The 18463-nt window shown below is 41.7% G+C and overlaps 1 protein-coding gene across 6 annotated transcripts in view; it reads left to right on the top strand.

Annotated features, from left to right (window-relative positions):
- Nucleotides 1-18463, top strand: part of Rngtt (RNA guanylyltransferase and 5'-phosphatase) — a 217531-nt gene that overhangs the window by 65729 nt on the left and 133339 nt on the right. For all 6 annotated transcript variants that reach the window (XM_052716753.1, XM_052716748.1, XM_052716749.1 and 3 more), the window contains exon 12: nucleotides 2801-2869. In XM_052716753.1, coding sequence (XP_052572713.1) covers nucleotides 2801-2869 — 69 coding nt within the window. The remainder of the gene's footprint in view (nucleotides 1-2800; nucleotides 2870-18463) is intronic.

Raw genomic sequence — 18463 nt, 5'->3', positions numbered from 1 at the left:
TATGATGCTTGTTCAAATGTGTGTGTGTGTGCGCGCGTGTGTGTGCGTGCACACGTGTGTTTACATGCTTGCCATAATGTGTCTATGGAGGTGACATATGGGATATAGGGTATGCGTTTTCTACCTTTACAAGAGTTCCGGGATCCATCTCAAGTTGTCCGCAAGTGCTTTACCCACTGAGCCACGTCACCAGTCCTTATTTAGCTGCTGATCATCCAGGAAATTAAAGCTTAGTATGCTTTACATCAGGATAGCATGATAACTCAGGAATAGGTTTGACTTAAAATATAGATAAGGAGAGAAGGATGTGTAGCTATGGTGATATATTGTGTCCTCCAATATATTACGCACCCTAATAAAGCTTATCTGATGATCAGAAAAGCAGAAAGAAGCCAGTCACGTTCTTACCACTTGGAAATCCTTAGCCAAAAAGAGCTACTTTCTGTATCCTCATGCCTATATGCCTTTCTGTTCTGCATCTCACTTTCTCTCTGCCCATCTACATCACTTCCTGTCTGTCTCTACAGACCTCCAGACCTCTATGGTTAGTGCTAGGATTAAAGGGGTGTGTTACTGTGCCTGGCTCTGTTCCCCAGGGTGGCCTTGAATTTACAGAGATCTGGATGGATCTCTGCCTTCAGAATGCTAGGATTAAAGGTGTGTGCTACCATTGCCTAAACCTATGTTTAATATAGTGGCTGGCTTTTTCCTGTGATCCTCAGATAAGCTTTATTAGGGTACACAATATATTGGGGGACACAGTATATCACCACATGTAGCCTAAAACCTTAGAGACATTTAGAAATGTAATGTTGGAAATAAAATTCCAATGGTAGCTTTAAATTGTGCTTGTCATTTAAATTATTAGTAGAACCTGACCTGAACTTGAAGAATCCTTGGGCTCCTCAGTAACCCTGGCACTTTTTGTGGAGATTGCCTGACTCTCAAAGACTACCTATCATCCTTAGTGAATACATCTTCATCTTGTTTGGTTTGACCTGTCTTCTCCAGTTTGAAGTTTTTGTCACGGTGACTTTGTGTGTGTGTGTGTGTGTGTGTGTGTGTGTGTGTGTGTGTGTGTGTCCGTCTTTTGAGCAGAAATGGCTCAAAAGACAGCTGTATCACTAAAGCTCACTCCAGCATGGATGGCAGCTTATCAAATCTGGGAAACCTAGAACACACTGCACAGCCTGCAGGCAGCTCAACAGGTTGGGGAGTGTCCTTTCCAAGTGACTTAGTTTCAGCCTTTTCTAGGCAGCTCATCTGGTTTCTGCTTTGTCCAGGCAGCTGGTCTGGCCTTAAGCGTCTTCTTTGCAGCTCAGCTTCCTTCTGTCCAAGGGGGAAGACTTTGCCTTTTACTACTTACTGTGAAAGGCAAGGGCCTAGTGAATCTGGTTAGTTTTAGAGACTTCCTTGAAGCTATTTTGAGTTGCTTACCTTCCTGCTTAAGGAACTTCCTGCAGGATGGAATGTTTTAATCTTGAAGAAACTGTTACATAGCATGTCCCCCTCCTTCTTCCTTTTTTTTTTTCCTCACCAATTTCTTCTCTTCAATGTGATCAGTCAAGTATTCTGCCATGCTTTTATTATTCTTACTCATTACTAAATGCTTTAAAATGTTTCTTTTGATTTCTTTTATTCATGGATTCTTAAAAGTTCCTTATTTAGGTTCTGGACATTGGGCAACTTTCCATGGTGTGGTATAGGGATTAGCAAAGTTAGATATTTACTTTTTGTTTTAGACTTTTCTCATCGTTAATTTACAAATATTTGGGCTAAGTCAAATCAGTCAGTCAGTGCGTCTGTCTACCTAGTGTTAATTAATATGAAAATGATTTCATTTTCCCTCTAACATGAATATGTCCTATGTACTTAACAAAACTGTGAGTTTTTTTTTTTTTATGACCAGAATGAATGTTAAGTAGATATTTGACACATGGTACTTCAGAGTTTTATTTTTCTTTTTATTTATAAGAAGTCAAAGATTTTAATGCATAGTAAATTTTTACTTTGGTGAAATTTCCTCCTCATCTGTGTCACTTAAAATTTGTGAGAGAATTGAAGAGAAATATTGGAATTTTGAACAGTCCTAAAATTTGACCACGAAAATCTCAGTTTGCCAACTCTGCTCATTTGCTGGCGAAGGAGAAACAAAACGAACAAAAACCAGAGTGAAATTTCAAGAACATTACAGTAAAATTTGCCTCCTTAGCATTAACTATTTAGTCCAGTCCCAATACGTGCATTTGCCTTATCGTACAGCTATCACCAGCTGTCTGTCTCTAGAACTTTTTCATCCTCTGAATTGGAACTCAGCTAGGTGTGGTGGAGTGCTCTTGAATCTCAGCACTGGGACTGGGTGGCAGGAGCAATAGAAGTTTGAAGTCAGCTCTTGGGATTCATGGGATCCTGTCTCAAAAAACCAAGACCAAGCAGTAAGAGGAAACAACCCAGAAACTTAAACACTTAAGCTGCATGTATCATCTTAGCCCTCCTTAAGATTATCTGTCACTGAGTACAACAAAAGACTTTATATTAACATTAAAGGAAATAAGCTTGCCAAATTCTCTTATGAACTATATTAGAGAAATTGTAGATGTTGGAAAATGAGATGCCAGCAAAGAACAAGCCACAAATTAGGACCCCAAAATCAGAGTTTAACCTGGATCCCAGTGTTTCTACCTGTTTTCCTGTTTCTTAGTTCTAATACATTACAGAAAATTTCATAAATCTTAGCAAGAAGTTAAACTAATTTTTAAATTATCATTATATTTCTAAAGAATATATTTTTATTTTGTAGCTCCTGGAAGGAAATTTTGCCAAAGAAGTCAGCCATGAGATGGATGGACTTATTTTTCAGCCTATTGGAGTAAGTTCATGTGCGTGCACGTGTGTGTGTGTGTGTGTGTGTGTGTGTGTGTGTGTACATGCCACAGCACACCTGTAGTGGTCAGAGTACAATTTGTTGCCTGCACCCAGAAGAGAGGACACCAGATCTCATTATAGATGGTTGTGAGCCACCATGTAGTTGCTGGGAATTGAACTTAGGACTTCTGGAAGAGCGCAGCCAGTGCTCTTGATCTCTGAGCCATCTCTCCAGTCCCTTATTAATTTTAAAGGAAATTAGTTTTTCAATGTTTTCTTATAATTCATATGAAATGAATATTAGTTATCTTTCTTTGTTAGAAATCTACCAGTAACATTAAATAAACACTTGTTTCCTTTTGAGGCTTGTTATGCCATTTGCTGTAGTTGAGAAAAATTCAAAGGGTTATCGAAGAAGAAAAAGAAAAACTGCTGTTTGGAGTCCTTTTTCCACGTGGACTTTACCATGTTACTGGTCAGATCACAGGTGGAATAAGCTGTGGTGTACTCTACTTCAAGCTTTCCTGCCTCATCAGCACTGATGTGTTGGGTCTGACAGTTCTCTGGTGTTGTGCTCTCTAGTCACAGAAGAGAATGTGCTCTCTATTCACTAAGTCAGTAACTGTCAGTAAATATTCATTCCAGTCACCACCTGATAACCAGTTCTTTATACAGCCATATTTTTCAAAATGTGTCATTGAATTGACACATTCAGGAAATGGCTAGAGATACAAGTACTGAATAGAAACTTGGGTGGGGATTGAGCAACTTGTGCTTTAACATGATATTGAAATTTCTCTGAATGTTCAAGACTAAGAACTACCTATTCAACAGAGTTATATCCCATGTTGGAACACCTTCCCATTTGCTGCATTTTGTTTTTATTCACTCTGTCCTTAGAAATTAGGGTTTGAACTACTGAGAAGTTACAGAGGCATCAAATTAAGTAACTGGAGCAAAAGAAAGAAACTGATAATTTTGAACACCAGGCATATAATGCTAGATTATATGTACCTTAAATATATAGTAAAACTTTTAATTGATATTTGGATACAGTATGCCGTGTTTTCCAGGCTCCCTTGTTAGAGGAGGAAAAATTCTTAACCTTCTGAGGTTAAAGGAGGAAGAAGTGGAGTAAACTAGAAGCTGGGGACAGAAATTGCAGAAAGTACTCTTAGAAGATGGAATTTGGGTCTTTGAGTTCCATTATTTTCCAGGTTTAGTCTTATAGAATAAAAGAAGTAGTCTAAATATAACAGTAAAAATAGAAAATTTTAGTGTGTGAAATTCATAGGTCAGTCCTATTCACATACAAGGTTTGGGTAAATAAGAAATGGCTGCAGAGGAATCTGGTAAGATTTGCATGTCAGATGTGCCCTCCCAGCTCATGTGTCTGAACACTTGGCCCCCTTGCTGGTAGACAGGCTGCCAGCAGTGGGCCCTTGAGTGGCATAGCCTGACCACCCTCTGGACTGTGAGATAAGGTCAGCCTCTCTTCCAGTGGTGGTGGTGGTGGTGTTTTTTTTTTTGCCAGATACTTTGTCACAGTGAAGAAAAAGCCTCTTTCTGGGATGTTGAGTAAAATCAATTGAGTTATTACTCTGTTCCTGTTCTGTTAATCTTAATTTTTATTACAACAACTTTGTAATTGATACCTGGTAAGGCAAGTAAGTCTCCTTGATGGCCAGAATTTTCTTAAATATTTTTAGGTATTTGCTTTAGCATACGAATTTCAGAAACATTTGTCTTGTTTTCAGAGTGTGTGTGTGTGTGTGTGTGTGTGTGTGTGTGTGTGTGTGTGTGTGTGTGTGTGTGTGTATAGCTTTGAATTTGGTTTGTAGAAAATCAGTATCCTATTAAATCATCTTCTCCCTGGCCTTCTGTTCTTTTAAGTTTAGTTAGGCTAGTTTCTAAGCATTTATGAGCTCTCTTTAGGTAGTAAACTATGTTTCTGCCCCTTGTTTGGCACTTGATGTACTGCCATGTTGGATATTTGAAGCAGGATCTCGTAGCTCAGGGTGGCCTGGCATTAGTCATCAGTTCTGTTAGTACAAGGTGTAAGTTGCCATGTGTGGCAGCTGCATTTTTGTTTCTTTTCTTTCAGCTCTTGGACTGACTTTAGTTCTTTTCAAATTTTAAGGCATCATGTTTTTTCTGTCTCTGGTGAGATTATGCCCTTCCCCCCTTTTCCTTCTCTTCCTGTCCTTTCTGTTTCATTTTTTAAAGACAAGTTTCATGTAGTACAGTCTGGCCTCAACTTGCTTTGTTACTAAGGCTAGCCTTGAACTAACTCCTAATCTTCTTGCCTCTCCCTCTCAAGTGCTGGGATTACATGTATGATGCCACCAAGTCTGGCAGTAGTGCTACTTTGATGGTGACAGTGCTTTTCACATTCTATTCAGGTATTAGTGTCTTCTGTGCCCCCACCTCCCCCACAGTGCTTTCACCTGGATGTAGACATCGCTTTATTTTCATTCATGGTGGTTATCAGTGTTTCTTTCCTGAACCAGATCTGTCACATGTTTACAGTACTTCTAGTGTACCAGCTTCATTTTGTGTTTGAAGGGATGTGTTCTGAAATTCTCCCTTCTCTGATCTTGCTGCATAGCTTTACTGCTTGGGATTCTTTTCAATTATCTCAACCTAAAAGTTCTATTTACCTCCTGCCCCCCCCCCCCTTTTTAAATTCATGGATGAGTACTTACTGGGATTTGTGTTTCCTGCTTTCTTGCTTGTTTCAAGTGAACTTGAAATTGTGATGTTTTAGGAACCAGTCTTTATGCTTTTGGGACTCTTGTTTAGAGGAAGTTTTTCTCAGAAGTCTGTAGTCTGCTTATTACTTGCGACAGTCACTATGATTCAGCCTTAGCTCTTTATTGGGTGTCCTGAAGGCAGCTAAAAGGCACATTAAGTAAACTTTGCTGCTGAAGACTACTGATCTAAATGCTTGAAGTTTCAGAAGTTCTGAGCATTCACATTTGGTAGCTCTGGTACTTGGTTCTACCTTTAATGAAGTTTGCCCCAACTGTTTAGAACAGTGCATAGGGATTTTTGGGCTGTCGGTTAGGTCTGGTAGATCTCCTGGACCACCATGGTCACCTCAAGACAGTCATGGGGGAGTACTTGCCAGTTGTCTTCAGACAAGATGGTAGCAGGATTGATGGCAGTGGGTTTCTCAAACTATACTTGAGGGTGGTTCAGGGGTAGTGCCTGGTACTAGGTCACACAGGCATTTAGACAGCCAGTGGTTTGGTGTTCATCGTAAGAAGGCCTCAACCATGTGGTGTGCTGTGAGTATAAAATCCTGACCTAGCTTATTTGCTTCTTTCACTGTGACAGCTCTTAGACAGGTGGGCCGTTCTATGGCTATGGGGTCCAATCGTTCGCCAAGGTATACCACAGGGCATTTCTGTGGTCCCAAAGTTTGGGTTAAAACACCTTTTCAGTGCTTTTTGTTTCATGGACAAACAGATGGAAAAGTCTTGAGACACCTGAAAGTAAGTGCTAGGTCTAGAGCCAAAGTCAGAGCTGTTTTTAAAGCCCCAGACACCTTATGTTCAGTCTCAGTTCACATTAGAGGTTGGTGCTGCTCTTTATGCCTTGCTAGTCCCTCAAGCCCTGGTATCCAGAGGTGGAATCTGCAGCTGCACCTAGGAACTCTTGAACCTATCTCTTAGTCTCTGGAGTTGGGATCTGAAGGATGGCAGCAATCCTACTTTGAGACAGGCTTCTTTTGCCTCCCTTTGGCTGGTTTCTGAGATAGGTAGCCTCTGATGTACAAAGTTGGGTTTTCTTAGCTGATGCTCTGTAGCCCGAGGTCTTATAACTCTTGCAGCAATCCCTCAGTGGCCCTTTTAGAATCTCTTTCCGTTTCAGAGGTTAGGAGGAGGTCATCTACATATTTTAAGAGTATAGTCTCAGAAGGTTAGCACTTAGTGCCTCTTCAAACAGAGTTGGAGAGTTTTTGAATCCTTGGGGAAACCTGGTCCAGGTAAATTGCCCTCTGTATCCTCCCTCTGGGTCTGTGTGTTAGTATAGGTTTCTATTCATGTAAAGAGACACCATGACCATGGGAACTCTTACAAAGGAAAATTTATAAGTGTAATTGGGGCTGACTTACAGTTTCAGAGGTTTAGATCATTATCATCACAGTGGGAAGCATAGTGGCAGGCAGGCAGATATGGTACTGGAGAGGTAGCTGAGAGCTCTACATCTGGATGCTGAGGCTGCTGGGAGAGACAATGAGTCACTGAGCCTTGCTTGAGCTTCTGAAACCTCAATCCCACTCCCCTCCAACAAGTCCACAACCTACTTTAACAAGGTCACACCTCCTAATAGTGCCACTCCCTTTGGGCCTATGTGGGCTGTTTTTTATTCAAACCATCACAGTCTGCCCATTCAAAAATAAAGATGAGTTGTCTTACCTCTGCCAATGAGAGGCTGAAGAATGCATCATTCATGTCCACAACTGTGTATATCAGTTTCTCTGAAGGAATCAGACTCATGAAAGTTTATGGATTTGGGACTTTGGGCGGATGGTCTCGACCTTCTCATTTACTTCCTCAGATCTTGGATGGGTCTATAATCAGAGGTCCTAGATTTCTTCACAGGCAGGAAAGATATATTTCAGGGTGACTGGTAGGGCATCAGGAGGCTGGGAAATACAGACTGCAGTTACCTTTTTTGTCCCTAGGGTCATTGGATATTGTTTAATCTGGTCGGGGGTAGCTAAACTGGTTAGTTGAACAGTTATATGAAGTTGGTGTTGGACCAGTCCTGGGGGAGTATGATTGCCCATACCCTTGGGAATCTTTGTTGTAAATCTCAAAGATAGTCCAATTGCATCTTTTGACTGAGCACAGGACTTTAAGCTAGGAGATACTCCTGACAGAGGACAAGACACCAATATTTTGCTGAGTAATTCTAACAGCTTCTCATCATCAGAGAAGGTGATGGTGGTTCTCAGCTTATGTAAAAGATTTCATCCTAACGGGGTAGGGACAATCAGGCATGACCAAGAATAAGTTGGTTGCTTCCCTTTTACTAAGTAGATAGAATGGATAAAGGTCCTGGGGTAGTAGACTGTTTTTCCTGTTGCCTCTTGGACTGCAATCTTTTGATCAGTCATTTGGCTTAGGGGCGTCTTAAGGACCATGTCAGCCTGGTGTCTACTAAAAAGTCAGTTGCTTTGTCTCCAACTTTAAGTATTATTCTAGGCTCCCGGGGGCTTAAAGCACAGGAACATGGGCCCTGTCATTTCCCACTTTTCTAAGTGTAGTGCTTGTGCACACCCCTCCTCAAATAAGGCACTCATTTTCCAGTGTCCTTTCTCCTTGCAGTTGGCCCATTGGTTTTTCTCTAATGGTGTCCTGTGTGTCTCCTGGCCTGTTTTTCACCTGTTGAGCTGGACAGGCTTATTATCTGGGTTTTCTTTTAGGTCTGCCACTATGGCCCTAGTATGTCTCTTATCCTTTTGGCTCTCAATTGGTTTTCTATTGTTAAACACCCTTTAAGCTACCTCCAACAACCAGGACCTATTCATACCTTCAAATCCCTCTAACTTTTGTAATTTCTTCCTAATTTCTCAGGCCAGCTGGGTGACAAAGGCAAAGTTGAGTGCCCATCCATTCTCCAGTGCTTTTGGGTCAGTAGGGCGTAATGGTAAGCCCCAAAAGTGCTCTAGTAACACAGCAGGATGCTCTGAGGTCCTCTGTATGATTTCACTTTCCTTTGACAGGTTTGTGGGCTTCCATACTGCTGCTTGGAGCCCAGCAAGGAGAGTCCAGCAGTAGGTGTCTAGTGCCCCCTTACCTTGGTCACTGTTAGGATCCCAATGGGGTTGGTTGCATGGAAACGTGCTCTCAATGCAATAAGTGTTATCAGCCAGAGATCCTCCTTTTTGACCCAGGACCTTTTTCTTAGCTTCTGGTTTATGAAGTCCCTTTCTTCCGATGTCAACAATGTGGCTGGTAACTTGGCAACCATCTCATGTGGTCTGGTGGGTAAATGAAGCAGTCTTGCGAGAGCTCAGTGCCTATAGTTAATCAGAAAGGGGGCTTCTAGGACTTCCAGTTATACAGGTCACTGGTCAAGAAGGGAAACATATACCATAAATAGGGGTGGGGGCTTCTTGCTCTGATCATTTGGCTCAAAAGGAATGAGTCTAGAGGGCTTGCTGGAGGAGAAAAATGGCAGGAGCTGCAGGGTCTGGGTTGAGTCAGGGGTGTCCAGGGAATTAGGAATGGTACTTGAGACATCTGCTAGATTTAGGGAAGGGGCATAATTATAACCATTGCAGGTATGTAGGGGAAGACATAATTTTGTTTTTTCCCTCCTTTAAACACAATTTACTCATTTCTAATTAACATTCTTTTTTATTCTTTAGTTTTTTCATACAATATATTCTGATGATGCTTTTCTTCTCCCCCAGCTTCTCTTAGATCTTCTTCACCTCTCCACTCACCCTACTCCAGGACCTCTCTTTTTTCTTTTTTCTTTTTTTTTTTTTTTTGGTTTTTCGAGACAGGGTTTCTCTGTGTAGCTTTGCGCCTTTCCTGGATCTCGCGCCGTAGACCAGGCTGGCCTCGAACTCACAGAGATCCGCCTGCCTCTGCCTCCCGAGTGCTGGGATTAAAGGCGTGCGCCACCACCGCCCAGCTCTCTTTTTTCTTGTTAGAAAATAAATAGTCAAACAAAACAAATAAGCAAAAATACCAGAAACTCATACACAAATCAAAATAGTAAACCTCACAAAAACACTAAATCAGAAATAATAATATGCAAGCAAAAGTCCAGTAAGACAAACAAAGCCCAAAGCATGAGATAAAAAAGTCTACAAAAATACCATTGAGTTTGTTTTGTGTTTACCATCTAGTGCTGTGCATGAGGTCTACCATGACAGGTGTTAATATACCTAGTGAGACTCCATTGGAAAAAAATACTTTTTCCTTTGTAAGTGAGTATGAATTGCAGGTAGCTTCTTAGTTAGGAGTGGGTGCCTCTGTTCACTTTCCCCTCTCAGTGCTGGGACCCTGTCTGGATTGAACTTGTGCAGGCCTCTGTGTGCTATCACAGTCTCTAAAAGTTTCTACGTGCATCAGTCCTGTTGTGTTTGGAGGCCACTGTTTCCTTGGAGTCATCCATCCTCTCTGACTCTTAGTCTTTCTGCCTCCTCTTCTACATAGCTCCCTGAACCTGTAGGGGAGGGATTTGATGAAGATAATCCCATTTCTGACTGAGTGTTCCAAAATCTCTGACACTTTCCACATTGCCCAGTTGTGGGATCTCTGTATTAGTTCTTTTTTGGATGATGGCTGAATGAGGCACTGATCTGTGGGTATGGCAGAATGTCATTAGGAGTCATTTTATTGCTATGCTTCTTTAGCAGAACAGTAACATTTGCTTTTCCCCTAGGCTTAAGGCCTATCCAGTATCAAGTTCTTGGTCACCTGAGCAGTGTCAGGCATGGGTTCCATCTCATGGAGTGGGCCTTAAATCCAATCAGAGAATGGTTGGCCACTCCCACAACATTGTGCCACTGTTGCACCAGAGTATCTTGCAGGCAGGTAACCATTGGAAGATTGCAGGGTTTGTAGCTGGGTTGATGTTTATCTTTCTCCTCTGGTACTGTGCAGAGTACCTTCCAATACTATGAGCACTAGTAGTAGGGTGAAGCCTATAGTTAGGTACCAGCTTGACTTCTCTTGTAGTTTTAGAAGCCTAAAACCATTTTCTTGGGTTGAATTGGCATGTTGACAGGACTGTACTCTGCCTGGCTGTCAGGAAAAATCCATTTGCTTGCCTTTTCCAGTCTGGAGCATCATTAGTATTTCTTGGCTTGCCCAACTTCAAAGCCATCTCTTGCTTCTATGGTGCATCACCAACTTCTTCGTCAAACTTCTTTTATCTAAAGATACTTTATAAGTATAACTTTTACCCTTTTTAAAGATACTTGTAGGTATATGTGATGGCACAGAGAAACTACTGAACTAGACTGCTCTGTGGCCAGAAAGAAAGATTTATTGGGGATCAAACTGCCGAAGCCGTATTTTGGGGGCCAGAGAGAAGAGCAAAATGGTGGAAAAGCAAGCAGATTTTATATGACAGTGAGCAGGGTGGGGATTTGAGCTAATATAGGCTGTCCAGATTGATCCAAAGTAGATGCCCTTGCCTGAAGATTAAGGGAGGAGGTTCCTGGAGGATGGAAACCACCATAACAGATATGCTTTTCTAATAAACAGAGACCTGTTTTTAGGCTTGTTTACCTGATAACAGTCCTGTTTACCTGGTCAAAGTTTAGGACAGTGTCACCAGCATGCCATTGGGGGTGAGGGTGCTCTGGACCTAACTTTACAGCCTTTTGTTGATGATAATGGAGTGATGAGTCCCCTACTTATTGTTGATTAGGGCTTGAGAAGAGAGGGTTCTGGAATGCTGGTCCAAAGTAGGAGTTCAAGCCTGTAGACTATGGTAGGACACCCGAGGAAATTCCTTCTGACTGTTGGGTTATTTCACCAATTCTCTCCCGAAGAAACCTGAATAATCGAGGTGTAATCATACTATTATTATGAGAAGGGTATCTACCGTTGGGTTGAGGAGGGTAGGAGAAGCTAGGAGCCCAAGAGAGACTAAAGGCTATCCTCAGAGTCAGCCCCTGGAGGTTATAGTTTGCAGGCCAGTTCTCTTTCACATTGCTGACAGCAAGTTCACCACTCCAGTTCTGCAGGACTGCCTAGGTCTAGCAGTTGCAGGGCCAGGGTTGATTCTTAGATGGTGTCTGTCAGCTGAGTGGAAGCCTGTTGGGACAGATACAAACTTGGGACAGAATGTAAAGTTAAGGAGCTTAGGGGATCTTTATCTTGGGTTTACATTTGAAACTTCGAGACCTGCCTTGTGGTCCTGATGGTTGCAGGGTGGAAAGGAGTCCCAAGACCAGGAGAGGGAAAGAGCCTGCCTTCAGAGATAGGCAATAGCTGGGGAAGTGTGTGATAGTGGCTGACAGAAGTACTGATCAGGCAAGTACTAGGGTTGGTTTGACTTGTGACAGATGGGTCCAAATCAACACTCCCTAAAAAGCTTACATTAATTTTTAAAGTTGACAAAAGAGAGAAAAGTTTTAGATATATTAGCATGACCACTATCTGTAATCTAATCTGTACTGATAGACTCATGCCTTTGAGTCATAGAAAAACAAAACCTGAAAAGTAATCAACATAATAGAAGTATAAACATTCATTTGTAATAAGACAAATTTCTTGTTAGGAAAAAGAATAAAGGTGAAGAAGAGCTTGAGAACCTGTATGTAACATCTTTAAGTCTCATTTTTTACATACCTTAAATCACTTTGTCAGACCTTTATGACTTGCATTACACACCTTAAGTAACTTTCTTAGCTCTTTTTTTTTAAAATTTTTTTTCTTTTTTTTTTTTTTTTCTCGAGACAGGGTTTCTTTGTGTAGCTTTGCGCCTTTCCTGGAACTCACTTGGTAGCCCAGGCTGGCCTCGAACTCACAGAGATCTGCCTGGCTCTGCCTCCCAAGTGCTGGGATTAAAGGCGTGCGCCACCACTGCCTGGCAACTTTCTTAGCTCTTTAAACCTACATAAACTTTAATTTTTTTCTCTTTTTCTTTATTCTGGAAACACCCAGTCATTTACCACGAGACATAGGTGCTTGGTCATTGAGAACAGTTCTTGGAAAGCGAGTTCTTTAAGTAAAGGAATAGTGTAAAGCAAAACTTTTATAGTGAAATCTGTTTTATGAATTTACCTTCCTCAATATGAAGCCTGTTAGCAAGGTAAACCCTATATTTGAGTTTACGTTTTTCAGCAAGAGACCTAGAAGCTCTAAGAAAAACAAGTCCTTATTTTTACATATGAAACCAGTCCAGGCTGGCAGGTAATGGAACCCGTTTTAAAGGTTTTTTTTTTTTTGTTTTGTTTTTTAAACTTAAAGAGACTCAGGCAGTTTGTCTTAGTTAGTGTTTCTGTTGCCGTGGACAGACACCATGACCAATGGCAACTCTTATAAAGGAACACATTTAATTGGGCTCGCTTACAGTTTTAGAGATTTGGTCCATTATCATCATGGCAGCACTCAGGAAGACATGGTGCTGGAGAAGGAGTTGAGAGTTCTACATCTTGATCCACAGGAAGCAGGAAGAGACACTCCCGCAGGGCTAACTTGAGCATCTGAGACCTCAAAGCCGCCCCCCCCCCCCCCAGTGACACACTTCTGACAACAATGCCATACCTACTCCAACAAAGCCACACCTCCCAATAGTGCCAGTCCCTATGAGCCTATGGGGTCATTTTCATTCAAACTACCATACAATTTAAATTTAAAAACAAAAAATTGAGCCAGGCAATGGTGGTGCAAGCCTTTAATCCCACCACTCAATAGGCAGAAGCAGATGATCTCTGAGTTCAAGGCTAGCTGCCTGGTCTACAGAAAGAGTTCCAGGACATTGAGGGCTACATAGAGAAACTATCCCACAAAAAAAAAAAAAAAAGGCAGTGCTGGAGTGATGGCTTAGCAGTTAAGAGCACTGACGCTCTCCTGAGGACCCAGGTTCGATTCCCAGCACCATGTGGAGGCTCACAGCTGTCTGTAACTTCAGTTCCAGGGGCTCTGACACCCTTACACAGACATTCATGCAGGCAAAATACCAATGAACATAAAAATAAATCATTTAAAAATTGTAGCACTAGCATATAACATACACATCTTTTGTATCCAGAATTATTGTAATGCCAAAATGTTTTTAAAGGTGAAATAGGCTTTTTAGTTATGAATGGCCTGATCTGATAGCTGCAGCCTAAGGAGAGGAGATGGCTTAGGTTGGTTTGCTGCTGCTAAACTGTCTGATAAAGCTAGGGCTACATCAAGGTCATCACAGAGATCTGAGAAAGATAAATTTGAGTAGGAAGTATAGACCAAATGGCCTCTGTATCAATTAGGAATGAGAAACTTCCCTTCTACATGGACAGCCAGTCTTGGCTCCTCTATGGTAATTTTGATGGCTTTGTTGGGTTCAGAAGTCCACAGGCAGCATCATTTTTTGGCCACCAGACTCCTGCAGAGGAGGGATTTGAGGAAATGACCTAACTTGGTCAGGCAAGGAGGGGCAGTAGATTTCCAGTATCCCAATTTCCCACCGTTTGGGCAGGGAGGGTCCTGATGGTGGGCAAGGTGAAGGACCCAGTTCTTTACCCAGTTACTGTTGTTGCCACATTTGAAGCAAGTTCCAGGTGAAGTCTACTGCCCAGTCTTCTTTGGAGGAGACTTTAGGGCCACTGCCAGATCTCGAATTCCTGTTTATTGTGGGAAACCCTTTTCTTTTTTTTTTTTTTTTTTCGAGACAGGGTTTCTCTGTGTAGCTTTGCGCCTTTCCTGGAACTCGCTTTGGAGACCAGGCTGGCCTCGAACTCACAGAGATCCGCCTGGCTCTGCCTCCCGAGTGCTGGGATTAAAGGCGTGCGCCACCACCGCCCGGCTGCCCTTTTCTTTAAACACCTCAAATGCCATATTCAGCAGCTCTCTCTGAGGGGTTTGAGGGCTATCATCTAGTCTATTAAGTATACCTGATTTTAAACAGACTTGTTTTTAGTTACTTGTTTCAAGCTAAACCTTGACTACATATACATTATGATAAAGCTTGTCCCTAGAAATGAATTACATTTGTACTTAGCAAGACTACAAGCATAGTTTTGAGCACATTAAAGACCTTGATCATTTATAAGGTGACTGACCATTACCTTGCATGTATTAATTATCTTTAATAGTTTACAACAAGTTAGTGGCTTTTATAAGATTAGTATTTTATAGTTTTATCCTTGTTAAGTTTGAACCTTAAAATTAAGTTTGAACCTTAAAATTCTGAATTGATGTTTTAAGTGAAGATCCTTTGTTGTGAGATCTCCACCAGAGAAAACTAACTGGACATGTGTAGCTGGAGTTATCTTCAGTCCTGCCCGGGCCTGCAGCCACTCAGACCCAAATAAACACACAGACGGTTATATTATTTAAACTATTTGGCCTAATGGCTCAGGCTTCTTGCTATCTAGTTCTTATATCTTAAATTAACCCATTTCTATTAATCTATAAGTTGCCACGTGGCTTGTGGCTTACCAATACTTTACATCTTACTTCTCATGGTGGCGGCGGCTGGCAGCTCTCCTAACTTAGCCTTCCACTTCCCAGAATTCTCTTCTCTCCTGTCCCGCCTATACTATATTTCCTGCCTGGCTACTGGCCAATCAGCATTTTATTTATCAATCAGTCAATCAGAGCAACACATTCACAGCATACAGACCCGTATCCACAGCACACATGGGTTGAAGCCAATAGACAGTCTTTATTAGCTGGCAGGAGACTACACTAGGTGTTTGAGACTTGAGTGTAGCTTTTCTCAGGTGTGGGCTTTTAAGCCTGAAATCACACTGGGTTGACACACTTAAGTTAGCAAGAACAGTTAGCCAGAAGCAGAACTCCAGAATCCAAGAACCAAGATTAATTCATTTAGACTTTCTCCAAACTATGGACTTTGATGGATTAGCTCTTTGTTTTAGTTTTGTTAGGTGTTCCTGCATATGTGCTGGATTCCAGGGTCTAAATGATATTTCCACCATGTTGTCAATTGTGCTAAGGTCTGGTTGGGGGCCTGCTACACTTTAGCATAAAAACTTCAAACCATAAGTACAGTCCACAGAGAGACTGGGAACCTTATTTTCCTGATTCTCTCATTGTATACCTTTACAGAATATCAGTTTCTTGTATGACTCAGTTTATCCATATAGCCAAAGCTTAACAAAGTTAGCAAAAGCAAAGCGACTAGATATTTTTTGCTAGCCTGAGTGGACCTTAGGAATTCATAAACCTTATTAATCAGACATATGTTATTCCTTATGCAGAACAGTTCTAAAAGCCTGATGTTGAACATAGTTAGCAGAGACATAAGTTTCTCAGTCAGTTTCTGTTAACCTGAGTAGACTATTATAACTTTAGGAATTTAAAAATCTTAATCATCAAACATGCGTTGTTTTTAAGTCCTGTTTTCATAAACCTTGTTCATGGTTTTGTTCTCATCTGTTATTCACTCTCAGGACAAGACTCATCATACAAAAATCCATTCTAATCCAAAATATCTTGGAGGCCGGCTGTTATCTCATTAATATAGGGAAAATAAAACAAAACAAACCATTTTGGAGGCCTGGTGTTGCCTACTTAGTCTATAAGAGGAGATACAGTGATAAGCGGAGGGCTCAGTAGATTAGTTGTTTTAAGGGGGCTTCCGTAGTTGGTTTATGCCGCGTGGTCACCTTGACTAAGGTGGTGATGAAGTCATATGGTGTGCCCTCTCTTTAACCTAGCTAAAGATGGCTGCCAGCCACATGATGTTTGCTCTTTAGTAAAGGTGAGTCCACTGGGCACACACCGTTTTCTATTCCTTTCTTAAACAAAACAAAACATCCATTTTCTTAAACTAGAGTTGAAGCTAAGTTACATACAAGCATGCTGTAGCAAATTAAGACTGCCTATGTAGCTGGGTGATGGTGGCACACACCTTTAATCCCAGCTCTCAGGAGTCAGAGGCAGGCAGATGTCTGTGAGTTCCAGGCCAGCCTGGTCTACAGAGTTCTGGGACAGCCAGAGCTGTTACACAGAGAAACCCTGTCTCAAAACAAAAACAAAAAGGAAAAAAATAAAAACAAAACAACAGAAAGATTACCTATATTTAGATTTGTTTATCCTTTCTATTATAACTTTTAAGCTAAATTTTTATTACAGATTTTACAGATTTCATTTTATGAGCCACATCCAATGAACTTACAAATCCTGAGATACAGAAAGTTTGCACAGTGGTCTTACAAATCTTGAGATGAACTTTATATTTTAGCAAAAGTTTTAGAGATGTAAGAGAAGACTGTATTTATAGAGTTAAAACCAAGAAGGAGGTGTATGAGATACTTCTTATTGGCAGTAGTTTACTTTTTAGCTGTTTTAAAGCACACAGTGTCCATGACTTGCTCTGTTTTGCTCTCCTTCCTGTCATAGAGTCAGGTGGCCTGCCTGACCTGGGACAGAGACTTTGGAAGGAAACTTTTCAAAACAGACATGCTTAGGTTTAGAGAGAGCAGGCCACAACCCATCTCGAGAGCCAGCTTTTTTTTTCTAATATAGTAGAACAGCATGTGACAGATTTTAATATTATTTATACCCCAAAGATTTGAATCTCGGTAAGATTGAATTTAGTGACAGAGTGAGAAACTAGAGCAAGCAGAGAGCAAAGAAGGCTTAAGAGATCCCAGAGTGGAGAGTAGAGAAAGCTTTAGAGATAAGGGGATTTGGGGATCATTTGCTTGTATGGTGGCAGAAGTTGTTACAATCTTTGAGAATTTGGAAGTTGAGTGTGCTTTTTTTTTTTTTTTTTCTTTTGGGCCATTGAGACAGACTATCTAGTCTGTACCGAGGCCAAGCCCTTTGTAGTATAACAGTGGGCCTTAATGGAATCTGAGTCTGAGGAGGAAAAGATTAGAGAAGGCAGGTGAGGGGTCATGGGTTTAATTCTCAATGGGAAGAGCCTGTGGTTAGAGACAGTAGCTAGCTGTGAGAGCAAGCAGGAAAGAAGCAGAGGGAAAAGGAGGTGGGAGAGGCTTAGGGAAAAGCATTGCAAACAGGAACTCTGCCAGAGAGAGGATTCTAATATCTCCAACACTGCAGAGTCCAGGAGGGCATAACGAAGCTCCCTAATATACTTATGGGACTTCTGCAGAGTAGGCTTCAGGACCAGAGAGAGACAGAAACAGCAGGCTCCAGCAAGCCCATGAGTGGAAAGAGACAAAGCTGGTAGCCCTTAGGGGGAGGCAGGAGAGACGAGTGGTTAGCCATGGTTAGAGACAGAGTAAGCGCTAGAAGGTAGCTGAGAGACAGAGCTAACGGAGGCATTCAGGAGCCGAGTAAGGGGATGGGAGAGACTTAGTGGAGTAAGTGCCTTGGCAACAATAAGTTTAGTCTAGGGTTCCTAAGCAGACTTGAGAGACTTGTCAGAGAGATGCCCAGGATCAGTCCAGGGCCTCCCTCCTACATGTGATGGGGCATCCAAAAGGGTGTAGAGAGGCTGCCTGACACATTGTATGTTTGGCTCCATGAGCCAGGAGAGACAGAACAGGCAGCTCAGAGACACTTAATGAGTAGGTGCAGAGAGATGAGTGATTAGAGCAAGGAGAGGAGAAGCAGCTGAAGAGGCAGACTCGAAAATTTGGAGTTGAATATGGTGGGTGACAAGCACCAGCAGAATCAAGTGATCCATACCTGGGGGGTCAAAAATCAGCAGTTTGGTTCCGTTAAGAGGGACAGGTCCTTTTAGGGGGTGGTCCATTGTCTGTCCCAGGTTTTAGCACCAAATATAAATAATATCGCAGAGAAACTACTGACCTAGACTGCTCTGTGGTCACAAAGAAGATTTACTGAGGATCAAACTGCCAATGCCATCTCTCAGAGAGCAGAGAGAAGAGCAAAATGCAGAAAAGCAAGCAGATTTTATATATTGTCAGCAGGGTGGGGAATCTTAGCTTATACAGGCTGTCAGGGTTGATCCA

Source organism: Peromyscus californicus, unplaced genomic scaffold, assembly GCF_007827085.1.
Source record: "Peromyscus californicus insignis strain IS unplaced genomic scaffold, ASM782708v3 Scaffold_5__1_contigs__length_169319896, whole genome shotgun sequence".
Classification (NCBI taxonomy): domain Eukaryota; kingdom Metazoa; phylum Chordata; class Mammalia; order Rodentia; family Cricetidae; genus Peromyscus; species Peromyscus californicus.
This window is presented reverse-complemented; position numbering and strand designations above follow the sequence as displayed.